Source organism: Patiria miniata, unplaced genomic scaffold (genome assembly GCF_015706575.1).
Source record: "Patiria miniata isolate m_02_andy unplaced genomic scaffold, ASM1570657v1 HiC_scaffold_5, whole genome shotgun sequence".
Classification (NCBI taxonomy): domain Eukaryota; kingdom Metazoa; phylum Echinodermata; class Asteroidea; order Valvatida; family Asterinidae; genus Patiria; species Patiria miniata.
Window position 1 is genome coordinate 13,080,605 of NW_024037072.1, and position 26,566 is coordinate 13,107,170.

Consider the following 26,566-nt stretch of genomic DNA (forward strand, 5'->3'; position numbering starts at 1 on the left):
TCTTGGTCGACGGGCCTTTCCCCAGCTGTCGGTACATAATCTCTCTTACACAAACGGGAAATGTTTAAATAGAGAAAGATCACATGTCTGACTCAGCACATTCTGTATTAATGTGGGTTTAACAATCGTGACATCTCTATTTTTATTTTGCTTTTTAAGCCGCGGATGTTTTTTTCAATTTGACCTGCATTCTGATACGTTAATGTTGGAAGAATGTTCTGATACTTTGAAAATTAATTAGGCTGTTTCAGTCGCTCATTTTCTGTTGTGTAGAGTGTCCCTTGTAACACCATGTAAGCAAAATGTTCATTTGAGCTGTTAGTAGATACTGATTTGGTCCATTGATGTTTTTACTCAATGTACTAAAAGAATGGTTTGACGTGAAGTCATTTCATTTGTGATTCCTCCTGTAAGTAGAATGTCAAGTTCACTTAAAATGGCAGAAACATAACCGGTTTGAAGTTCAAAGATGTGTTCCCCGAGTTTGAGTTTCACCCGGAAAATAAGATTTGTGTTTTCATTGGCTATTTTCCCAGCAATGCTAAAGTTGATCACTTTTGAATGAGACATTGAACGAAAAAAAATCTCAGCTGTTATGTCATTGAATTATTTCTTCACAAAATTTGGCATATTTTTGGCCCGGCATTAATTTGGCTCTTGTAGGGCGGGATCATTTGTCCACAAATTGAAGCAATGTTTTCAGAGGATTGCAGACGCCAAAAACTTGAAAAGTATTTTTTTGGTCATTAAAACAAAACATAGAAATTGATACTATGGTAGGAGAATTAATTTATTTTAAGATCACAAGGCAACATCTTTATATCATAGTGTTCACCCTTGAGATACTGTATTGCTGACATAATCCACCATATTGCTGCATTCATTCGTTAGCAGTTTGAAACTTTACAGTAAATACCAAACAAGGTGACAGTGCTGTGTTGTTTTGACAGAAATACCGAGACAGGTGCCCGAAAAGTGACTCTCTCAACTCTCAAGAATCGGGACCTAATCCCAGATTAAACCCAAGCCACAACTTTAAAAACATCCTGAACTGAAGTTCATCCATACCAAGCCCAGAGCATCTTTGCAAAAAAAAAAAACCCAGGCTTAAAAGTAGAAAACATTCTATGACAAAATCCCCTGGTCTCGTAAAGCGCAACTGCATCCAATAATAGTCCACATTGACAGACGTCATCCGGGAATAGTCTGAAAGCAAACGGAGAGAGATAGTAGCAAAGTAGATTATCCAGCAGCCAGAAGGTTGACATAAGGACAGCAGAAGGCTTATGTGAGTGTTTATGACTCATCCGTCTGATGAAGCATGCACATCCTGCGCTGTGCTAAAGATAAACAGGCGTGATAGCGGAGGGGTAAATTGAATTAGATGTCCTCTTGACACTGAAGTTGAACTTGAACTTATATTGAGGGGTCCTACCGGTAGATAGACTGTGAAGTGGACAAAAGTGTTCCCTTTTTTGCACAAAGACTTCGTGGTTTTCTGAATTGAGGGTAGTGATTGCTGAAGTGTCTCTATTACGGTTACACCTCTATGTTCCGACACCCCTATGTTCCGACTGCACATATTCCTATTCCTAACCCTAACCCTAACCCTAACCCTAACCGGGAGTAACACAATCTAGGTTGTCGGAACATAGGGGTGTCGGAACATAGAGCAGTCACCCTCTATTACAGGAGGTCACAAAAAGATGGTTGTACGTGTAGGATCTCCAAATATTCGGTAGCAATACAGTGTGTCCCAGAAAAAGCGGGCCCGGACAAATCAGCGGCCATAACTAAACAAATATTCATGTGAGACTACATTTTGTTTTTCTTTTTTCATGCTGTGGATGTTGTTTATTGCCTGTGGAAAAATAAACCGAATTGATTGACATAAAGACATGTAAATTGGATATGAAATAAAGATACATATACCAGTAGTCTCTTCTTGTTTGCATGTGAAATGTGTTCTTGAGTGATACAGGTTCGTGGTTTCCCTCTCTCCACTAACTTACCAGCACAAGCTAATGCCGCAAAAAGTGTACATTTCGATTTTATGGGGCTCTTATGTTTCTAGTCATGGCTTTAAAAGTTTTCAATCAGTTCAGTATATTTTTCCACAGGCAATAAATAACATCAACAACATGAAAAAAACACAGACACAATTTAGTCTCACGTGAATAATTGTTTAGATATGGCCACTGATTTGTCCGGGCCCACTTTTTCTGGGACACACTGTGGATAAAATATGAATGAGCATAAAAAAACCAAGGGCCTGTCTCTCAGAGCTGTCATTTGAAGAGAGGAGTTAAAAAGGAAAAGGTATTTGAAATTTGTTCTCCTGACATGTTAACCAATACCCTTCAGTGGTGTTCCGAGGGGGAGGGGGGCATTGAAACACGGTCCGCTTAGGCATGGTGCACAGACTGCATCCATGTGACGCACTGTATGTGGACATGGCTTAAATAGTCTCCACGGCTGTCCAGCAAATTGCAAATTGAAATGTCGGGAAGAAAATTTGGTTAAACACCCACCCCTGTTAAAAATTATTAAAATTCTTGTCTAAATTTCTATATTCCTTTTCTTCCTTTCAGAGCCTGAGGGCCTAGACACTTCCTGCATCGTCGCATCCTTAGTCCAGATTATCCTGGATCCATATTTCCGTACTCAGCTGGGATTCCAGAGTCTCGTCCAGAGAGAGTGGGTCATTGCTGGCCATCCATTCCAGAAGAGATGCGGACATCTGACACCGAAAAAGGAAGGTGATGAGGTAAGACAAGTTCCAGATGCTGAATGTGAAAACGCTTTCAGCCAAAACATTCATTTCTGAAAAAAAATGATTGACCGAGAGTGAGTTCCATGCTATTTTTACTATTTTGCTTTCCACTGCCAAAAAGACTATACAACGGCTGAAAAAAGTACTACACGCATAAGCGACCAATGAACCAATGGGTATGCATGTGTGCAAACACAGTGCGCCTTGCGCATGGCATATACTGTTCCCGTGAAAGGGTTCTTTGGAAAAGTGCAACTAAATTTTCAACTAATTTCATAGTGAAGTACATTTCAATTAGACTTTGATTAAATTGATCAGTTATCTCTTAAAATCAAGCAGAATCTGTGGGAGAGGCATTATAAAACAAATATTGACTGCTTTAACTCGTGGTGTAGTAGAATTAGACTCCTTCGGTGATTCATAGAGCATTCCATTTCCGTCGACTACGCCTCGCGAACACAGAACGCTCCATGGATCGCGTTGGGAGGCTAGTTTCACTACACCGCTCGAAGCAGTCAATATTTGTATAATATGTTCAAGTGCGCTCAAGTAAGTGGAATCTAGAAAGTCAAGGGAGTTTAAAGTATAAAGTACCACAATAGGAAACAGGAAGGCTGCTAAAATCAACAGCCAGACGGAAATGTCATTGTTAAAAAATGCTCAGATCATAAGTGTCAATTCTCTGCTGACATGAAAGATGGCCAGTGAATATGGCCATTGAATTTCGACCAAGGGAGAAACCAAGCTTAGAACAAGCTGCTTTCCAGCTAAGCTGGTCTGCAATATATTGCTCTTTGTCACTGCTTTTAAGCTGAGTTTTGCTCAGTACATCAGTTTTGCTAAGCAGTATTCTGCACATCACCCCCGTAAAATTGGGCTCTGGAATTGGCAAACTTGACAAACGGAAGGCTTTTAATTGATGGCTCTTGTATTCTGTCCTCTTCCAGGCTCCATCGTTCCTACTCTTCTTGGACTGCGTCAACCAGATGATGCAGCAGTTCCCCTCAGCCTTTGAGTTCACGGATACCTACCTCATCACTCTCTGGGATAGCACCTTCGCCGGGATCTTTGGCACTTTCCTCTTCAACCGAGAGCAGGAACACTATCGGCTGTGCGTCCAAGAAGTGGACACGCCCGTCAGGTTAGCCACGGTCTGGTCCTGGACTCTGCAGTACAGCAGGGAGGACCAGGCTCTCTTCAACAATCCCATGTACATCGCCAAGCAGATCCTTGCCGACAAGGTTCCAGGCTTCAGATCGTCCAATCAGAGCGAGGTGGATTACTCGGAAGGTTGTAATCCCTCCATGTACCGCTTCAGAGCACGGACTGCCAAACGGACCTTGCTGGATGCCAGGTACGGCAGCAAATCCCAGGATGATTTGTCTCGCTCAACGCCCGTCCACTTGCGAGATAAGAACCTGAACATCAACGGAGCTAACTCCACGGGCAACGGTCGCTCATCGGAAGTAGATCCCAACATGATCATCCCACAGACAGGACCGCCGTTCATCAAGTTCTGGACTCAGTGTTACCTACGTTGGTTGCCCAGCGCACACATCGTGTGTGGAGGGAACCCTCTCGTCTACAAGCAGCATTGCCAGGTGGTCGACGAGATCCAGCAACTCAAGGACAAATTGGAGCGATTGCGAGCCCGGAAGATGAACGACGTTGTGCGCCGACCAAAGCGCGAGAGTCGGTTGTACTTCACGTACGAGGAGAACGCCAGAAATCAAGGCTTGTTGACGTCAGCGTTTCCGTTCTCCATCAGTGACCTGAGCTTGATTGGTGGAGATCGGAGGTCGTTCCTCGGTACCCCGCTTGCCAGGTTCCTACGAGGACAGAGCCTGATGCAGAGTGACATGCACACACTGACGGTCAACGACGTCGAAGCTAGCGATGAGGTGGAGATGTAGGGTCACCATGAGACAAGGTGAGAGGAATTCATTGCTGACACTGAGAACCTTACAGACATCGTCAGATACCAACAGCTATAAACAGCTGCTAGACTGTTGCTACAAATAACATCGTGAAAAACTCTGAGAAATCATGAGAAAAGGTGATATTAAACTGAGGAGGTCTTGTGAAGAAATCTCAAGAAATGTTGAGACGTCTCTGCTTCTTCAAAAAATGTGAACCAATATGTTTGGAAATGAAGGTTTGTATTCATGGGGTTTTGTATGAAAAGTATGGAAAAAAAAAACAATCATCAATCGAAGATGGTACTCCAAGCCTTTGTGAAAAGTGGAAGCTTGTTCTTGGAACAATTATACATCTGAAAAATCAACAAAAATTGTTTTGTTGATGGAAATCGTCTGCTGAATAGATATACATTATTTACACTTATTCCAATCAAACAGTCCAAGCATCAAAATAAAGCCAAGTTGTATTTTTTCCCCTTAGATCTGTGTATTCTAACATGTCATCCTTTCAACAACAAATTCTGGAAACCTTTCATGCCCATCATTACATATTAATCATTTGTAAAACATGTTGATTCTCATTGGTAAAAGATAAAATCAACCATGTGCGTTACGGCCATCAGTATTTTTGTTCCACATTTTTGTTGTACATTTGTTAAAATAGAAACACCCCAAAGATAATTGTTGAATGCAGAGGTGTATATGAAGGTTTTGGGGGCTAAAATTATTTTTGAAAACATTACTGATTTTAGAGGTTGCGTTATGAGACATTTTCACAAGTTTATCACTCATCAATGTCATTTTACCTTGGAGAATTGATGTTTTATGAGAAAAAGTCCGGGGGGGGGGGGGGGGGGTGTTAGGGGTAGGGGAGTAAGGGGGGGGGGGGCTAGTTAATCACCCATCAACGTCATTTCTCCATAGTGCCTTCTGCCATTTGGCTATACAAATATAAATTGTCTACGTTGTACAGGAAACAAAATCAGACATATCTTTATAATACGGAAGCTTGTAGAAAAACCAGAGTATTTTGTAAATGTAGAGAGTTAAAATATTACATTTTTTAATCTCTATATTTCGGTAAAATTAACAGAGGATGGCTGCATTTTTTTAACCACTGCAAGTGTAGAAATTGTCTCAAAGTTGCCCTTGAACATTCTTGTTTCTTGTGGAAGGCGTCATGTAGAAAAACAACATGTCCATGATTGGAACAAGTTGTTTTCTCAGCAACTTTTTAAAATGAAATTGGCTGGTTGTGAGTCAAACCACCGTTCCAATTGCGTGGTGTTTTTAAATTGGTTTTAGTCCTGTAGCGTATTTAGGATTATTCTTTTAAAAGGTCACAAAACAGACTGAAAGGGTGCAGACAAAAATGCTGCTTTAGTATGCACAGGCGCACGTGTACATTCCTATAGACCTTATTTTTGTGACTCACATTTTGAATGGCATTTAACCAATGCGTGTGCACTATATGCACACATGTATAGTATATTTTGCTTATACAGTGAAATCTTGATTAGTCAAACCTCAAGGGAACAGGTTCAAAATTTGACTTAAGCAGAGTTTTGAGTTAAGCAGGGTTGTATATCATTGTGATACTACTGAAGGGAATGGATTCTTTGTTTGACTTAAACAGTTGGTTTGAGTTATCAGAGTTTGACTTATCAAGATTTCACTGTACTACCAATGAATCTGACATAATTAAAATGCAGTGAAAATGAAGTTTATATGATGTTCCCAGTTCTCCCAGTGAAATGTTCAACATTTACAATTTTGAGACAATCCCTACATTTACAGTTAATGATTATTAATTATTTTTTTGTGAAGTACGGATAATTTTTGGGGTGAAAAATTTAACATATATTTAATATTTATTCAACGGCGATCGTAATGTAGCATTGTAAATATTAGCATCAGTTATGTTTGGGTTTTAGTTTTTAACAAAAACCTTAGCTGTTATCTTTGTATTATAGTACAATTTCTTTATGAGAAAAAAATTCCCTGAGTGAGGCATTAATTTTGATAGTAACTGATTTTTTGGGTTGGCGTATTTTTAATGCAGGCATTGACTTAAGTAAACTAAATTGCGATTTTTGTTTTAAAAATGTGCAATGCAATTAATGATTTTTTAGAAACCGTCACAAGATTTGAAATCGAAACTTTTGTTAAATAATTTAGAACAGCAAAAATGTACTTAACAAGAAAATTGCAAGCAAACAGCTATAAATTGTTTCGAACGAAAAGAGTCAAGGTCAAAAGACGGATCGTTGCCGGTGTCATATGAAAATCCAACTCCTATGAAAATCGGACTCCTTTTCCCTATTATTGGTTAATCCCTCGCACATGGCAGGTCACTCTGCCATTATGATCCTTTAAATAGCATATTATCGTACTCTCCCATGCGCAATACCACCAATGAGTCCATATTTCATGGAGTCGGATATTCACGCTACACCGGTATGTTTTGTAATGTATGAGGTTTTGGATGAATCACACTTTTGGGGTTAAATTTAACCCTCCCTAATTCAACAAATCCAACACTCGGTATCTTTCCAGAATGAGCCCGGCCTCTATGGACTCAGTGGCGCATATTTTACCACTTTTGAAAGCTGCAGCAGAGGGACAAACTGCATGTGCTTACTGGTCACTGGTCTGTGTGCGTATGGTGCATGCTATACAAACCAAATGTGCTCGAATCAGCTGAGGCGAAGTTCAGGCAAGGACCATTAGTCGACTAGTGGTTGATTTGTGTCGTACCTTACGCCTGCGCACTGATAGCAACGTGCGAATGTCTCTAGTCAAACGCTGATCAAAATGTCATCGCAAAACTTCTGGATCCTGGCTCTCTGCTAGCGTTATGAATGCGCGCGGCTATTAGTTACCAGCGAAGCAACCAGCCCCAGTAGGCTGGTTCCAAATAGTCGACTAGCGTTGTCAACCACCGTCGACTAGACAGAGTTCGGGCAAACGTTAGTTAACTATTGGTCAACTATAATCCTTGTGCGAACTTGGCCTGAGTCGTCGCATGAGCGTCAGTCATTCGAATGTCAGTTCCAGTGATCTCCCCAATATCTCTCTTTTGTAAGAAAATTTAAAAGAGTTGAATTTTCCTAGCCAAAGTACTCTTTGAATTTAGTGATAACTGTCACGGCGTTATCTTGTATGGTCATGAGTGATCGTGAAATATTGAACCAATCATCAGATGAGTCAACAGCGCCCTCACATGACTGGATCCACACCAGTAGATTTTTTGAAGTCCCCTTTATTATATTAAGTACCCTTTATTATATTAAGTACCCTGCTTTATCACATACGTTATTACAATTTTTAGACAAACGGGCAACTTTTTTAATCATTGTGAAAATTCGTTTTGATCTGTTTTTATTCTTTTTTAGGGTGGGGGTAGGGGCAGAAAGAACCCCCAAAAATTAGGGTGGGGGACACTTTTTGTGGTAACATTTGAAGCATCATTTAATACTGAAGGATTCAAATTAAAAACAAAAATGAAAAACAGATCAAAACTTTTGTGGAAGTCTGTTTTTGCAGACTGTCAATCTGAAGTAGTCTGGTGACATGAGAGAGCAGTCGGTGTCGGTTTTTATCCCCTGCTGTCTTTTGGCACCAGACTTCATGTTGGACTTACTTGTACATGTATGTATATATGAGTGATTATTGTATTCAAACGATGAGGAATATGGCATTACTGAAAGAGACATTGAAATATCAGATGTGTCTAAATAGATTATGAGTTATTGATAATTCACAGAAGATTAAAGTTTTTCAAGGAATCAAGTGGTGATTACAATTCAAATTAAATTACTTTTGCTTCTGGCTCTGACAAAAAAAAATGCTTTTAGATACAATTTTAACAGCATTTTGTTGTAAATTTTTACATATTTACTGGGAAGAAAATGCAAGTTCAGGTGTTGACACTGGAAAATGAACCATATCAAATGACAACTCGGTGTATGTTTACAAATTTTTTCGTCTTGTGTTTGCTGACAAAATAAATTTATCTTCATTGCTTTTGGATATCACATAAACTGTTAATTGTCTGCTTTATTTTTTTGAAGACCATATAAATATATTTGTATTATAACTAATCCAGCCCCCTTTAACTAAAACAAGCCTCTTCAACTAATCCCTTGAAGAAGCCCCTTGAACTAACTCAACAAGCATGTTTAACTCACCAGTTTAACTAGCCCGTTCAATACACGTTTAACTCACCAGTTTAACTAACCCTTTCAACCTGTTAATCTTACCAATTTCAATTACCTGTTCAACACGCATGCATTAACTCGACAGTATGAAAATGCAAGGTTAACCCCTTGTAATTTTTTTTTTTCAATTTATGTAAAAAAAAATGCAATTCCTTGAAACTTGCAGGGAAGTTGCCTAAGGGACCCCAGAACACATTTGATGTCTGGAGACATGTGCTTTTAAAAAAATAAGTCGAAAATTTGGGCTAAAATCAGTCAAAAGTGTTAATTTTTTTTCCGCCCAAAATCATTGCTTTTTAATCAAATCTCACGAATTTTGGATGTTTGAATGGTGGTTGGTGCTCCTCTTGCCTCTGAAGGAATTTTTGCGTTGTGTGGAGAAAAGTCAGTTTTTGGACAAATTTTGCTTAAAATGCAAGGTTAGCCCCTTACATTTTTTTTTCAATTTTGGCTGGAATGAAATTCCTTGAAATTTGCAGGAAAGGTGCCTAAGCGACCATTGAACGAACACATTTCAATTCCATTCCTGTACAGATGTGTTTTTGAAAAGAACATTTTGCCAAAAACTTGGGGTAAACTAAGTCAAAAAGTTGATTTTTTTCCTTCCAAAATTCATACATTTTGCCCAAATCTTAGGAATTTGAGGTGTTCAACTATGACAGGTGCTCCTCTTGCCTCCTAAGAAATTTCTGCATTGTTTGGAGAAAAGTCAATTTTTTTGCCAAATTGTATAAAAAAATGTATTAACCCCTTGCATTTGTTTCAATTTTGGCCGAAAAATGAAACTTCTTGGCCTAAGAGACCACTGAACACATCCCAATTCTACTTTTGGACAGATTATTTCTTAAAAGAAAAATTTGGAAATTTGGGGTAAAATCAGTTAAGAATGTTAATTTTCTGCCAAAATATTGATAACTTGTCCAAATCTTCAAAAAAAATTGGCGTTTGAATAGAAGCTCATCATGCCTCCGAAGGACTTTTTGCTGTTTGGAGAAAACACAAGTGGAGTGGAACACAAGCTTAACTCACCAGTTTAGATTTCCTGTTTTACACGCATTTTAAACACACCAGTTGAACTAGCAGGTACTGCAGGTTAACTAATATGTTTAATCCACAAATACAGATTGACGTGTATAAAAGAGAGCCGTGACTGCAGACCTGAATGGTCTCTTATGTTTCATGAAAACCTTTTTATTTTCAAACTTTCTTCGATTTACAGTAATTTACAATCACAGAAAAAGATTTCAGCTAAAACGTTGGCTGAACGTTAACTCAGAGTACAGTTTTATATGCATGTATAAAATAATATACATGTACATGTAAATGTGAAAGAAAAAAATAACATCCGTATACATCTTTTGGCTCTTACAAAAACACTTTTTTTGGTGTCTATACTGACACCATCTGCAACTGGAATGCAGGCATCCACTTTTCATTGCATGTACAAAATGCAGAAGGAGTACTACGAAGCTGTATTAGGGACATGGAGAAAAAAATCCCTCTCCCTTTAGCTAACTCGTACGCACGACTTATAACCCGTACGTACGACTTACATCTCGTACCTACGACTTAGATCTTGTACTTACAACTTATGAATTTTAAGTCGTACATACGACTTATATGTTGTACGAACGACTTATATGTCGTAAGTACAACATATAAGTCGTACCTACGAGTTACAAGTCATAAGTTGTATGTACGAGATCTAAGTCGTAGGTACGAGATACAAGTTGTACGTATAAGTCATACGTACAACGAGGTCCAAGTTGTACGTACGCGATCTAAGTTGTACGTACGAGATCCAAGTCGTATGTACGAGATATAAGTTGTACGTCTGCGTTATAAGGCGTACTTACGAGTTAGCTAAAGGAGAGGGAATTTTTTTTTCACCATGTCCCAAAATGACTTGCCTAAAATCTATAATCTTAGGCAAAGCCGGATTTTTTTTTTACATAACAATACACTTAATCATATTCCATCTCACTAGCACATCATTCACATAAAGGTTTTGTTATCCCCTTTCACTTGATACCCCATTTGAGGGCATGATGCTTGTAATTTTAAAGATTTCCTAAATTTTCCATTTTATCACCTTGGTCCACATTCTCAAGGAATTGTCCACATGACTAAACAACACTGCATGACTGATATCCTGCATTCAAAAACCTATTAAAATATATGGGGCTTAACATTTTAATAAATTGAGTAAAAAAAAAAGAAGTAAAGTCTGTCACGAGCCAAATGGCCCATCAGGCCGGCGTTTATCTCCGGTTTCAGTAGCATGAAACGACTGAGAATATTTCTACTCCCCCTGGATGGGATGCCAGTCCATCGCAGGTTACTCCCCAGCTAATGCCGGTACCCATTTATACTCCTGGGTGGAGAGAGGCAAGTTGGGGTGAAGTGGCTTGCCCAAGGACACAACATACGGCCAGCAGCTGGATTGGTACCCCTGACCCTCTGATCAGGAGTCACGAACCCTAACCACTAGGCCACACTTCCGTTCAATGGTATAAATTACGGAACATTTTACATACAGTAACGTCTTTGTTGTTTTACTACAAAAATCAACAGTAGTTTCGAGGTTACTTTAGGATGCAAAAATTTGTGACATAGATTAGGAAGCATCAGATTTATTTGGCCCTGGCCGACAGTAAAACACAGGTCTGTAGGAAGCGCTTTGAAAAGGGTAGTGTTCATAGCGTAGCCAATTAAACCAGACATGGTCTAAGATTCTTGGACAGCCATGAGATCTTCACATATATGCAGCCCAACCAAAGTACATCTGTGCCAGGTTGGCTTCGGATGTAGCTTCTTGTAGCAGATAATGGACGTGACCCTCGATGGATAGAGGGAGCCCTCTCGTCTTGTTCTTGTTCTTCAAGATTCCTTGCAAGCGTTGCTCGATGTCTTTGACGTGGGTCAGGGCCTTGGAGTGAGGAGAGAAGAAAGCAGTATTCAATATAAAATGATCACAAATTGGATTTAGTGCCAATTCATTGACAATTCTGTAGCAAAAAGCCATATGTCTGAGCTAAGTGGAAAATATATTTTTTGCTGAATCGATAAAGTTAAAAAGGAAAACCACTCATCTGAACACTATTATTCCTGCAGAATATGAAATAATTGATATTTCAGAATAAAGTAATCTGTGATTGATCACAAATATTTACTTTTCTGAAGAGAACACATTATGCATTTCGAACTGTTATAAAGTAACTTCGGTGCTCAGAAATGTGATTATTGTTTCATTTCTAAACGCAGGAATATCTAATAACAGTGAGAAAATGTAACTGATTTCTCATCAGAAAGTAAATATTTAGACAGAATGCCATGTTCCTCAATCTTCTGAAAACTCTCCTTTATGAAATTCTCCTTACCTTCTCATTATTAATCTCTCCTGACTCACTGAGATGTGATGTACGCGTTCCTTTGGCAGGCTTACTCCATTCAACCAGAGGATCGTAGATGAACGTCTTCAAAACACTGACAAATTGGACAATGGAGAAATTAAGTTGAATAGGGCATGATAGTTTATTTTTCCCCTCAGAAATCTTGAGGGATTCACACTATGTTTACTTTCCCCTTATGAACCCTTAAAGTTTCAGGCAAAGGTAAACGTCCAAGATGTGTAATTGATGACACTGAATTGATGCCAATTTGGTTACAAAACATTTCATTGAAATTACTTTGAAATCCATCTGGTGATTCTGATGATTTGGTGATTCTGATAATTTAGTAATTCTGACAATTTTTATAGTGATTCTAACGATCTAGTGATTCTGATGATCTAGTGATTCTGATGATCAGGTGTTTCTGATGATCTAGCGATTCTTATGATCCAGTGTTTCTGATGATCTAGTGATTCTGATGATCTAGTGATTCTGATGATCTAGTGATTCCGACTATCTAGTGATTCGGACGATATAGTGATTCTGATGATCTAGTGATTCAGATGATCTAGTGATTCTGACGATCTAGTGATTTTTGATGATCTAGTGATTCTGATGATCTAGTGATTCTGACGAGCTACTGATTCTGATGATCTAGTGATTCTGACGATCTAGTGATTCTGATGATCTAGTGATTCTGACGATCTAGTGATTCTGACGATCTAGTGATTCTGACAATCTAGTGATTCTGATGATCTAGTGATTTTGATGACCTAGGGACAAATGAGTACATACCTCATGAGTGGTTCTCTCTGATCTCTCATCACCTTCATGGTGACCTCACACGCTTGTCGGAAGATTCCTTCCTTCCCCATTGGTCCCATGGCACTCTCCATGTTGTGAGTCAAACGGAATGGAACACGCTCAGGATAGTCAAACGTCTCACCCTGGGTGGAATAACAACATGATCATATTATTAGTTATTCCACATATGGTGGCACTACATTTTCCTTGTTCCACAAGTGCGAGTGGAATAACAAATTTATCTTCAAGTAAACTTTACGCGCAGTAAAGATGGAACACGCACGTGGTACACGTTATCTTAGTACACATGCGTGCAGCAGGAATGGCGCGCGCATCTTAGAATAAGGCACCACACAAGAGTGCGGTACGGACCGTGGTATATAGGATAATACCACACTGTTGTTGCCATGGATCAACCAATCAGGATCGAGGATTCAAGTAGGCTTGAAGTTAATGACATATATATATCACTGCAGAATCAATGGCATTATCACCTTTGATTTGCTAGCTTATACCTACTCCTAGAATCTTCATCTCCAAAGGAATTACAGAGGGTCAAATTCAGGTACTGCTGTCTATCTGGGTAATATAGGAGCACACAATAAACCCAAACCCAAGATGTGTTCTTAGAAGAGTGAAGAAGTTAAAGCAGATTGTCTATTCAACGTTCACAGTCTGTTTTGCTTTGTTTTGTGAATATTCGGCATTTGGCCAGGATAGCCCACAAAAGTCTTTTGACTTATTTCCAGTGGGGTCCCTTGATAGAAGATGTGGAAGGACATCACAGTTTTAGTGGTGGGAAGAAAACCCCAGAATGATACTCTAGGGAAAACCCACAGAATCAGGCAGGGACTGAAAACCCAATCCACATATTGGCCCGGGCGGGATTCGAACCCGGGTCACAGCGGTGGAAGGCGAGGAAATCTAGCCTGTTTTTGATTTATCAAAGTTGTCCATTTCTCACTGAAGTTCCTACCTTGTTGAAGAGACAGTTGAAGTCCACATGAACGCAATCCCCCGTGGTAGAGTCGTATAGGATATTCTCACCATGTCTGTCACCCAGACCCAGTATATAGCCAACCATGGCCATAACGGCAGATGTCCGGGCATACGCCAGTCTACTCAGGTACCTTAACAATACAAAGATACTGATACATTAGCTCTTACTGCTGAATGCAGCAACATGCAACACTTGTCAAAATGACAAACCTGCCCAGTGCAGCAAGATCCATCAGGCCAAAAATCTCAAGGCCAAACTGCCTCAGAGTCAGTGGTCACTAACTGCAGCAGGATACAACTGTGGCATTGTTCAATGGGACTCTCATTATTGTCTCAGAATTGGCGGTTCATGCTCTGGTGTTAATGGCCCGATGCTGCAAGGTCCCACAGACTTTACACCTGTTGCACAGTGTTGCATCTGGCAGGGTTAGGGTTCGCAGATTTTTCACAGACATGAATTCTTTCTAGTTTGGCAAAAAATATCAAGTTGGTTAGTGTCACTGAGAGTTACTCACCATGAGGTAGGATCAGGAAATGTCTTGAGGAACCATTCTCCAAAGACGGACGGAAACTTGGGAAGCAACTTGGTCCTGAAAAGACTCACCATCTGCCTGTGAAGAAGGATATAAGAATATCACGGTGAGGATGATGAAAAAGGTTGTCTTGTTGATACAATGGAACCTCTTTCCCTCCTTCTCTTGTGATGTGCATCACTGATGCAGGTTCGATTCCAACCTAAGCCTACCGGGAATCAGGTTGATAAAGTGGAAACACCCTCCATCCACTTCCGTGACCCAGGTTCAACTCCCACCTAGGCAGACACATGCATAGCGGATTTCTGTTCTATGGTTTATGTCAATTTTCGTCTTGGCTTTTTTCCACACAACCAGAGACATGAAAACTGACACTTAACTAAAACTTTGTACTTATCACAGACAACTGCTGCCTGCAAAATTATTAGGCATGGCTCTGAAAGCCCCAAGTAGTTACTTACTCCAGCGGTGCTCCACGTGGTGGCGCTAGACTCTTCAACTCTCGGCCAGATATATACATTCCCTTCTCCCTGCAAAGAAACAAACTTTGAATTACTCTTACAACTCACCATGATGAGAGGACTCAAAATAGCATCTCGCTTTAGTTAATGACATTCTTGAGGTTTATTTTGCAGTTTCTTATGTCTGATTACGGGTAGCGCATGACTGATTTCAATTATATTAAATGGAGTGGGGGGTGTTTATAGCTAAATGCATCCAAGTGCACCAGACTTTTCCACCTGATGCACTGTGTTGCGTCTGGCAGGGTTAGGGTTTCAAAGTTATATGATGTCCAGAAAGGGCAAAACCCTACCAATCTTTAACTGAATGACAATCACAATCACTTAGACAATATCCGACAATATAAAAACAACTTCAGAAATTCAAGGCATCACGTCTTTACATCTATAGACAGTAGTTGGAGTGAGTTTGGACTGACCTGTATATTTTGTGGAGTATATTTCTGAGGCCAGCTGTGTTGGGAACCCATTCAATCAAACCACACTCCTCATTCAGTGGGATGACGGCCTAGAAATAAACACAACATAACTACGTCATCTCAAACGAAACTCTGTATTACTTGTAAACCTAATGGGGTGTGGTACGCTAAGAACATCAGCTGATGCAAAAGTGAAAGCCTTCGATTCCTTCAGTCTGACAAAAGTGTAGGATGCAATAAATTTGAATTTGGTCATAATCATAATTTTAAATTTGAGCTAAAATAAGCCCAAATAAACTTACAAGTGGGAAAGCATCTTTTTCCATTCTACAAAAAGATAATATATGTCGATTTTAGCTCTAAAATATGAGAGCATCTTCCTTTTCTATATGGCAGAAAAACTTGGATGTTTTCCAACTCTGAGAAAAAAACATCAAACAGCCTTGAGCATTTTTTATAGTCTAGAAAGACCAATCTTACATAAGTTCTGATATGAAGCTGGCCACGGCGAGACTCTGCGTCTTTCCTCAGACATTTGTTGACGATTCCGTTGAACTCCATCAGACGATTATCCTGTCTCAGATCATCCTAAGAGAAAAATACAAAAAGTAGCAGTGACTTGATGTGGATTAATCTTATACAAATGTTTTATCTGAAGCTCCCTGTGGGCAATTCCATAAATCCAACGTACGTCCGACCACATGATGTACATGTACAAGGTCGTTAAGGCGGTGGTACCTTAGTTTGGTCTGTAAACTGTTTTCTACTCATTAGATGTCACTGTATTAGTGATGTATCACATCCACTTTTCCAACAGCAGCTCATTAAAGTGTCTGACATGGGGGTCTGAATTTACAGAATTCAACCAATTTCATTGTGGAGGTTTTCTGTCATCAGAAATTGTGTCATTAAATGAATTAATCAACTTTACAAAATCAGTTTTGCGTTTTCTGACTCGCTTTTTCTTTTTAGAGTAGGCTCCACATGATGAAGTTGTTTGATTGTAAGCAGAAAAACGGCACTAAACCTTAAGCATACTTTGCTGATTTGATGTCCTAACACTTGCCTGTACATGGATATTTCTATAACTACATCAACGGGTCATTCTATAAATTTGGGGTCCACTTTTGTTCCTGTCCCTGTTACATCTGACATCTATGATTTGGTAATTCTAGATGCGCTCTTAATAGTCATCCTCCAAGTGTGATTATGAACAGATTATGAATTATGAAAAGGTAATGGGGACAGGAAAAATGTCCCAGGTTGGATCTTGAATTTTTTAGAATGACCCAAATCTATGCAAGTAGTTCTGCCTCTGAGGATAGCACATTCCTTGCTGTGCTAATTAGGTCTCCATGAAATTGACAAAGGTTTCATGTTTATTTTGCAGGAAACTGTGTGCTTCAGTAGTAATATGTCCCTCGTTAAGTGTCTGCTGACCATGACATACCTTGGGTTTACACATCATGACATACAGCTTGCCGTCCGAGCCCTGGATTCCAATCTTCTTGGGTTTTTGCAGAGATGGGAGAACCTCAACCTGTTCAAATCAGACAAACACTGCATTGGTCTCGGGGTGTTCTTGGTGATAGATCTGTGAGAAGGATTGTTAAATTCTCAAGCAGACCTTGGGTCTGTTTACCAATAATGGATCTTCTGTCAGAAACTACAACTCCTAACAGACTCTTTGCATTCAGCAAAAATATTTCATTATTTTAATTCACTCAAAATGAATGCTCAAATTCTCTCCTCATTCATTTCCCTGTAGTAGATAAAGCACAAACTGCAAACATAGCTGCAATGACAAGGATATATTTCACAGATGCTAAGCGTAATGCTAAAGACTTGTTTCTCGAGCCAAGATCTCTTTTTAGTAAGCTAGGGAGTAAGGTTTGCACAGTGGTGCTTTTCTCACCTTTCACTTCAGTGACTCGGGTTCAAATCCCACATGTGAACTGAATTTTCTGTCACTGCCTAAATCCATGGGTGGTCTGCAGTATTTTCATCTTAGGGTTTTCTCCCAGCTCTAAAACTGAACATTTACTCATCGTCATTGCAATAAGCAGAGATGAAACTGGCCTTGGCAAAAATAATCTGAAATTGGACCTTGGTTACGAGCCAAAGCGTCGCGCAGCGCAATGCAGCACAGCACATCAATGTCATAGGTCAGTATTTAACCTTTTTTCCAGCCGGAAAGCATCTGATCAGTGTTGATCTACCGTAATTTTCGGAATATAAGCCGCGGCTTAATGTTTACTGCGGCTTATACACAGGGCGGCTTATACGCCGAGCCTTGAAGAATAAAAATGACATTTACATGTGTATTTAATGTACTGGTATAAGAAGAGATGTGTTGCTGAAATGAATTATAAATTAAGAAAGTCATTAACGAACCGAAACCACGTGCCACGTAAAGGTGCCGAGCGGTAAAAAGTACGGTGAAAGCTGTCTTCGATCGACGCTTGCAACAAGCCGTACGTGATTCTATCTAGTGCTGGCTTTCCCCAGCGGACCACAAAATTGAAACCACTGCCGTCGGTGCGGCTTATACGCCGATGCGGCTTATACGCCGACTTCAAATCTTAATTTGCAGATATTTTAGTGCTGCGGCTTATACGCCGCACGGCTTATATTCCGAAAATTACGGTAGGTGTTTTACACTTGTGCACATTTTACGTGCCATTTTCATTGACTTTTCTTGGAAATAATAATTTTAAAAATAAATTTGTGGAAAAATCCTTACGAAATCATTTTTGTGGGATGTTAAAAAAATCTGAAATTTCATTGGAAAAGTTTAAAAAATCTGATTTCAGGTTAAAATCTGAAAAGTTTCATCTCTGAATAAGACATTTTCTCAGGTTTCCTGGCTACAGATGTACTTTTGAGGAATCCTTGTTTCATTATCAAAATGACCAAAAAAAGAAAAAAAAAGAGGCAGCTTCTGAGAAAGAAATACTGACCACATCATCGAAGCTGTTGATGAATATCTGCGTCATAGGGAAGGGGTTGTGATCTCGGTGTGCCCCTTGGCTGCTAGGGAGGGTGACAGTCATGGCTGACTGCAGCGGGACGATGATGTTACTGAAATTACTGATGGGAGAGGGGAAAAAAGACAATTCAACAGAAAAATGAGCAAAATTGATGTTACAGGGCAGATGTTTTTGGACAGTAAAGTATCACCATTTGCCTGACAATTTTGGGTAATAGGAGTGTATATTAGCTTACTGTTGTTAGTATTCCAAAAATCACTATTTGCTGCTTGACAATCAGGGGTAATAGCAGTGAATCATACCTGTCATCGACAAGCCTCTTGAGTGACCTGAAATCGTTATTGATGCTGAGCGTGTTGCATGTATGCTCAACCTGCTTGTTGCATAGCTCTAGTAATCGATCCGTCAACCTTGTTGCATCCTGGTGGCAAATAAATAAACAGACTGAACCATTCAATCTCACCCTGTAATGTTGCCAGCAATCACAGCAGTGATTAATGTGTGACTAATGACCAATGCACGTGTGTGATCCATGTGGCTGTAAACACGCAATACTGCCTTTGGGACGCACACATGTTGTTACACACCAGCAGATTTTACATGTACCCTGAGTGGACATTGCTTGTTCTCGTGTGGTTGAGAGAAACATGTTTTAAAACGTTGCCACTTGCACCATAAACACTTTTTGAAACTGAACTTTTGACCGTGGTTTCCTTCACCGTTCTTCTTCATTTTGCGACAATAAAGCAAACCCAAAAATGCCTCCAACACTGTTTTTCAGAAAGTGGAAAATATAGTGTGGACCTGTGCAAGTCCACATAACGTCTTAAGCTCCAGCATCATGTGGACCTCTTTTGTTTACAGGTCCTCACAGTGACTGCAATGACTGTACACTGTGTCAGATTAGTGTCCCGAGTTGCACTGAACCAAATTATTCAAAATAGTTGATAATGTATATGGAAACCTTGACGTACGAAATAGAAGCAACTGAGTCAAAAACTTGACTAATGCAGCAAGTCAGAATAACTCTAGAGGCCAGTCAATGGAAAATTATTACATACCTGTATATACAAAATTGGGTTGACATGAGTCGCTATGTACTAGCCTGAAAGGATTGTTTCTTGAGCAATAAGTCCTATGATTATGTGACTTTGACCTGGGTTATGTGAGGAGTCACATGACCTCTGTATGGAACATTAAACATATAGTGAATGTTTGTGAGTGCAATGGTAAGAACAATTTTCATGAGGTGACAGATGGAGGTGAAGCCGAGTGGAATGCAACATTCCAGCTGTAACTGAATGAAATTATTCTTTCCATTGCATGAATCTGAAACATTCATTATTTGGTTTATACAACACCTGAATAAATCCTCATCATCTGATTGGTCACAGCCACCAAAAGGGTGATCCGTTTAATGGAACAGAACATCTATTTTTACGGCACGGCCACACTGTGCATTGGGACCAATACTTGAATAATTCAATGACACATGATCAATGACCCACCAATCAGATGACGGGGATTTCTTCAGGCGTTAAATATAAAACCTGATGACTGGGGAGCTAATTTCCTACCTGGATGAACTTGTTGAGATTTTTCTGCAGATATTTTGCCCTGGTGAAGATCTCGCTGCAACGTTTGGTTCGGACTGGATAGGAAGACTGGCGGGAAAGAAGAGCAATTACGATCCACGGAAAATGTTATTGCTGCTCCAAACTGACACTTGTTATATTTGCTGGATTCACAAAAAATGTGGAAGTGTGCAAATAGCTGCTTGGGTGGGCGGGCCATCACAGCGTTATGGGGAAGTTGTTTTTTTTATTGTTAGGCAAATTAGGACCGAGTTATGCGGACTTTCTGCTGTCCCCACAGCATCTCCGGTCCCCATAGTACCATGGGACAACTCGTGTGCAGTCCCCACAACTACGGAACAAGTATGTGTGTGTAGGGGGGGGGGGGAGGGGGACGGTAACATTAATTGCTCCCATTTCACACTATTTAATAGACAGTTATGTTTTCATCAGATCAATAGTCAAAGCCAACAAGAGTCAGGGTTCCACACACTGCAATCAGCAGTGGCATTATTTTTATCATGTCAGGTTGAAAATTCCAAGACTTAACAGCAAAAAACCCAAAATCTAAAGAAAGAAGTCTAGACTTGACATGTCCTCCGCTTACAACCTCATTGCCTCTTCCTAGTACTACGGCTATTTTTGTAACATTTCTTGAGAATTTTACTGAGCTGGACTTCGGTGATTAAACATCGGTGTCTATTTTTTCAGGAAAATAGCTGAATGATATATGATGTGGAAAACAATCAATGTTACCTTGGAAACGGCCATAGACATCCAGACGGCCTGTTGGGGAAAGGCCACCAGAACGCGAGCGATGATCTCCTAAAAGAACAAAATACAAACAAACAAATTAACGTAACAGACAACTGGGCCTTCCCTGGTTTGTGGCTAAGGTAGTAGCAAAATTATTGGCCCTGAAACCTATGCAACATAATCTTCTGCAGACGTTTTTTCCAAAGCCGATAATTATTATCAAAATGAAAACAAAAACTTCGCAGAATTGGGTTAAATTTATGAAGAAGGGAAACCCTTGTCGGACACATCAATATTGCTCTCTATGGATAGTATGAACTCTGGCACAGTTTTGGATACAATATCCTCTAGTCAGTGGTATCAACTTATGCAGTTGAATCAGAGAAGGGATAATTTTTTTCAAATAATCCACAAACGGACACTGACTAGGTGCATTAAAATTACTATTTTCAAGTTGAACAAAATAATTGACTGGAGCGGGGTTTGAACCTGTGACATCTGGATTGTCGGTCCGGTGCTCTACCAACTGAGCTATCCAGCCCTATGCTAGCGATCCCGCATTTGTCAATGTCATTGTTCAAAAGGCGTTAGTCAGAAGCCACTTAACCCCACTTTTTTTCTTTTTTTTTCAACTTTAAAACAGGGAAACTAATTAACGCTGCCTATTTAAGACTAGCAGTTCAATCCAACGTAGCAAGATTATCGGCATTTTACCTGTAGTTGTAGGAAGACTTCCTCGTGAGCGTGACAGATGCGAGAGATGAGCTGGGAGAATGCTGTCAGAAACTGATAAGGAGCTAGCCTCAATGTAAGGTCAGCAAGAATCTAAGTCAAAGGGCAAAGTTCATACATTCAGATACATTGATCAATATCTCATTGAAATCTATCTCAAGCCGTGTCCATAATACTGGCTACAACTTTTGATACTAAGGTGTCTCCCAAATGGTAAAATTTCTGTTAGTAATAATTTGGGGGGGGGGGAGCTAATCATCCTTACTTACAGCTGAGAAGCTGAAATGCGAGGGACGCAGGTACAACATGGTTGAGCAGAAGGCATGTAAAGATGCCTTAGGCAGTTTGGAGCACAGTCAGTTCGAAAGTGTTGATTTGTGCGGAGGACAAACTCACATATGGTCCGAGCCGGGAATCGAACCTGGGCCACAGTGGTGAGAGACGAGCTCTTTACGCACTAGCCACCCATGCCACCCATGGGAAGTGGCTAACCACTTCCACAGGCACATGTGTAACTTGCAAGACGTAGCCATAGTCTGACAACCTTTTCCGGTGACTGACCTTGTTGAGTCTCGTCAGGATGACCTTGCTTGTTGTTGTCTTCTCCGTTTTCTTGCCTTTCTCCAGCTCTGAGACGTGAGATCCATAGTCCAACCAGAGAGTGAGCAGCCGAGGCATGGATTGATAGATGTACTGATTGCCGTACAGCAAGGAATGGCCGAAATGGCGCACCACAAACAAGATGAACTCACTGAGGGATCAAAGTGGAAAATAGATGGACGTTAAATATCTAGTCATTTGTGTAAGGTTCATAGGTAATATGGCACGTTATGATAATGAAATAGGTGTCTCACTGGCAGTGGAAGGGATAGTTTAAGGTAAGAAAACCTTTCTAATATGAAACTGACAGGTAAATTACAACATAAGATTTAGATATTTTCAGTACAAAGTTGGTCAAAATTAGGATTGGGTTTATTTAAATACCAACATGACAAGTCACTTCATTTCAATGATTTTGTTGGGTTTCACTCCCACTTTCACTAAAAGTATTGTCACACAAAGGGCAACCTACTCAACTCACTTGGGTCTTTAGTTGACTTGTACGCCACCCCTCACCCCTCCCTAGCTCCGCCCACTCACCCAGATTTCTCTGGTCGTTCTGATAAGCTCTGCATGAGTCTATCATAGTACTTGGCCAGATAGAAATGGCCATCCTCCCATTCTAGGTTTGGTACTGGACCATCCCCCCCCCCCTCACCCCTCCCTAGCCCCACCCACTCACCCAGATTTCTCTGGTCGTTCTGATAAGCTCTGCATGAGTCTATCATAGTACTTGGCCAGATAGAAATGGCCATCCTCCCATTCAGGGTAGACCTCCAGGACATCTTTGTACTGCTTCATGACCGAGTTACTCTCAAACTTGGCAGTGTCTTCCATGAACCGACCCACAAGGAGAAGTGCCTGAAGTGGAAAAAAACACAATGACTCCGTGCGCAAACAAGAGAGAGCACGCTTTTTACCACGCCCCAACTTATTTTATTCTAAGTGTGCACAAAACCATAGCATCTTTGTGTGAGCATCAGGCGTCGTCGGCAATGCATTTAAATGTCTCTCCCAGTGGTCTCCCCCAACTCTCCCTTTCGTACCGTTGAGGGGGTACTTGTGCACAGAGCCCACTGTTTCAAAATCACATTTCTTCTCATAGTTACACTTGAAGCCTTCATTACCTTACATTGCTCTTGGAAACCACTATGTACTGTGCGTATAGGCTCCATCCACAAAGCTACTCAGATCAAATCTTGACAACATTTGGAAAAATCAAACAAGACTTTAAACCTAACTCCCCGCCTAATTTACTAGGAACCATACCCATTCTGGCAAATTCCAACACCCACAAGGGAAATCGTACACACACACTGTTGGACTTAGTTTCTGGAGGTATGCCAACCCCAGTGTATAAGACCATCAGTTTAGGGGTACTGTACCTATCCCAACAGATTTAAACAAAACCTGCTGTTGAACTTTGATGGGTTGAGTTCGGTTAGGGTTAATGTTACGTCTCTAATGGGTAAAACCCAATCTCCAAATGTCTACCTTAGCATGTGTGAGTTTCTCAGTCGGATCATCCTGCAATGAGCCTCTCCTGGCCCGAGCCTCCTCCGAGAAATGATCAGCCACGCCCTTCTGTAAGGTAATCAATGCCTGGTGCCCTTCTCCCTGGTAAGCAAGGGAGAAAACAAGAGCTACATTCAATACAAACAATCAGTCATGTTTCAATGAAAACGTTAAAAGGTTTATAGGATCATTAACCCTCCTATGCAAACATACCTTCTGTTCCTAGTTGTCCTTTCAGTCAAAATAAATCAAGTGACTGTTTTCAACAGCTAATACTTCCCAGCCTGCATAAAGCAGGATTGACTGGCTGTTTACTGGCTGTGACTGTTCATACAGCTATGCTTTGACTGTAGGTGATTGATAAGCCAGCTGTGCCTACCAGTTGCATGTTTTTGTCTGTTGACTGAATTCGACTAATCACAGTGCTCGCTTGAAATATGATCTGACTGTTGGTGACTAGCCAGTGTATAAAGGCATGGCAGGGGAAGAGCACTGTTTTTTTTACTGTCTGTGACTGTTCAAACAACAGGAGGGTTACGTAGGGTGCATAACAACTAACCTGTTGAAGTTTTCAGCTCAGTGGCCACCGTATATTTTTGAGAAAACAAAGAAATCATACCCAATTTTGGGGTCTCGTACCCTGATTCTGTTGCCAATGCATCTAAAAAGTGTGCCAGATGGCACACCTTTTTCAAAAGCACCTCCAACGATGGTTTTCTTTTTCGATTGAAAGCATTTCAGGAAAAATAATTTCACAAGGTATTTAGTACCATCCCTATCTTTACTATTAGCAAGGTGTTTTTCATTAAATCAATAAGTGCCTTGCCGAGTATTTATCAATGTTCCTATATGCCTAAACTCCTATCCTACTCAGTCTATGGGTTTCTTCTTGTTTTAAACCTCAAGATCGGAATCTTTGATGTGCCATCTTACCTTGCTCCAGAGCCACTTAGCTTCCTCTATGCACAGATCTGGTAGATTAAAGGAACTGGCATTCAGCAGGGAACTATAGGCTGTCTCTAGATGATCAGCCCTGAAACAAACAAAAATTAGGCTTGTCTCAATCAGTCAGTATATTAACCGTTAACTTTAAATTTGATTTATAATAAAACTAGAAAGCACTCAGAGAGCGCACATCTCCGCCGAGGCTAAACAATTTCTCGGTGTTTCACACGGCACCAATGCACAAATGAAGTTTCTAAAACAAATCCTTGAACTGCAAAATTTTGTAGTTTACATGTATATGCCCGTGTTGGTTTACCTTTTCACTCCCCTATTGTATAAAATGGTCTAGTCCATTGACCTGTGTGGTTAGATTAAGTGGGTGATAAGGCATACAGGGTCACCAGGTCAGTGCCACACACGCGAAGCTGGTCACACAAGTGATGGGTGAAAAATCTTTTAAAAAATATCTTGCATCCAGACACAGATCCGGATCACTTCCAAAATCTAATCGATTTGTACTTGTACGAAGGACCACCCCTTAAAAAAATTCCATGAAGATCCGTCCACAACTTTTTGAGTCCTGTTCACAGACAAACCAACGCCGATGAAAACATAACCTCTTTGGCGGAGGTAATTAATATAATCTTTTGAATTACCACAGGAATAAAAACACTGATAAAAACATAAAATTGACAAACGTCAGACACTGATTAATATTTTCTGTGCTTTTTACAAAAATATTTATAACGTCTGAACAAATAAGGGGGACTCAGGTTGGCGTAGCGGTACTTTCCTCGCCTTCCACCGCCGTGACCCGGGTTCGAATCCCGCATGGGCCAATATGGATTGGGTTTTCAGTCCCTACTTGATTCCGTGGGTTTTCCCCAGAATATTCTTCCGGGCTTTTCCTCCCACCTCTAAAACAGTAATTTCTTCTCATTGTCTTCTCTCTACAGGTTTCTTCAGGCTTGCGAGCTACAGTGCCTAGGGTGCTTTTGAGGAATCCTTGGTTTGATTAACAGAAACGATTAATAATAATAATAATAAAATACTGAATAAATGTTGAACTTTGATAATTTTCATTTTCTTTACACTCACAGTGCAAAAATAAAGAAAAGATAGTGTTCTTACTTTCTGGCGACCTTTGCACTCTTTAGCCAACACAGACCAACATCTTTATTCTTACTGAAGTCCTCAGGTCTGAGGAGAAAAAAAATCATCAAAAAATGGTTCTTTGAGATTCTGAACTTGATGATACAGATAATTATATAATGCTTATATAAAATGCTTGACATGATACAATATGAGCCAAGAAGAGAAAATCATGATACCTGTCATTTAGGCCATGGGCTCTGTGCGCAAACAAGAGAGGGCGCTGTTTCACCACTTTGGAGAGCCCAGTGAACGGGACACAGTGCATGCGCATACTTGTTTGCACAAAGTACACACCACTTATTTTATTCTGAATGTACATAAAGCCATAGGGTCTTTGTGTGTGCGTCAGGCGTCGTCAGCGATGTGTTCGACTGTCTCTCCCAGTGGTCTCCCCCAACTCTTCCTCCCTTACCGTTGAGGGGGTACTTGTGCACGGAGCCCATAGTTGACAAATGATTTGCACCTTGAAGACTAGTTATTGAATTCCATACAAGGGAAGAATAATTATTTACTGCCCCCCCCCACCTCACCTCAACAACTGATCATGTCTGCACTGTCTTCTCTTAACAGCTTTCTTTAGGCTTGTGATCCACAAAGTCATTGGAAGCATTGAATAATCCTTGGTTTCATTACTCAAAATAAATAAGAACATTGATAAACAGATGTGCAAGACTTATCTTTCAGACACCCAAACACACCCATACCACTCCTCAGCTCAA

The 26,566-nt window shown here is 40.3% G+C and overlaps 2 protein-coding genes and 1 non-coding gene across 5 annotated transcripts in view; 1 reads left to right on the plus strand and 2 right to left on the minus strand.

Annotated features, from left to right (window-relative positions):
- LOC119740606 (myotubularin-related protein 10-B-like) overlaps window positions 1-4,957 on the plus strand; it is a 41,579-nt gene extending 36,622 nt beyond the window's left edge. For all 3 annotated transcript variants that reach the window (XM_038215966.1, XM_038215965.1, XM_038215967.1), the window contains 2 exons: window positions 2,592-2,767; window positions 3,721-4,957. In XM_038215966.1, coding sequence (XP_038071894.1) covers window positions 2,592-2,767; window positions 3,721-4,686 — 1,142 coding nt within the window. In that variant the 3' untranslated portion in view covers window positions 4,687-4,957. The remainder of the gene's footprint in view (window positions 1-2,591; window positions 2,768-3,720) is intronic.
- Window positions 4,958-11,326: 6,369 nt separating this feature from the next.
- The window catches only part of LOC119740901 (serine/threonine-protein kinase ATR-like), a 55,623-nt gene continuing 40,383 nt past the window's right edge, over window positions 11,327-26,566 (minus strand). Inside the window, exons 44-62 of the mRNA XM_038216376.1 lie at window positions 25,824-25,892; window positions 24,681-24,780; window positions 23,727-23,849; window positions 22,915-23,093; window positions 22,194-22,383; window positions 21,615-21,725; window positions 20,901-20,969; window positions 20,148-20,234; window positions 18,873-18,991; window positions 18,541-18,670; window positions 17,031-17,120; window positions 16,061-16,168; window positions 15,581-15,669; window positions 15,102-15,170; window positions 14,623-14,718; window positions 14,085-14,238; window positions 13,100-13,251; window positions 12,293-12,398; window positions 11,327-11,841 (exon numbers count right to left, since the gene is read on the minus strand). Of these exons, the coding sequence (XP_038072304.1) occupies window positions 11,668-11,841; window positions 12,293-12,398; window positions 13,100-13,251; window positions 14,085-14,238; window positions 14,623-14,718; window positions 15,102-15,170; window positions 15,581-15,669; window positions 16,061-16,168; window positions 17,031-17,120; window positions 18,541-18,670; window positions 18,873-18,991; window positions 20,148-20,234; window positions 20,901-20,969; window positions 21,615-21,725; window positions 22,194-22,383; window positions 22,915-23,093; window positions 23,727-23,849; window positions 24,681-24,780; window positions 25,824-25,892 (2,215 nt within the window). The 3' untranslated portion in view covers window positions 11,327-11,667. The remainder of the gene's footprint in view (window positions 11,842-12,292; window positions 12,399-13,099; window positions 13,252-14,084; window positions 14,239-14,622; window positions 14,719-15,101; window positions 15,171-15,580; window positions 15,670-16,060; window positions 16,169-17,030; window positions 17,121-18,540; window positions 18,671-18,872; window positions 18,992-20,147; window positions 20,235-20,900; window positions 20,970-21,614; window positions 21,726-22,193; window positions 22,384-22,914; window positions 23,094-23,726; window positions 23,850-24,680; window positions 24,781-25,823; window positions 25,893-26,566) is intronic.
- Window positions 21,369-21,441, minus strand: Trnav-gac. The gene has a single exon. It is a non-coding gene; the product is annotated as a tRNA-Val (tRNA).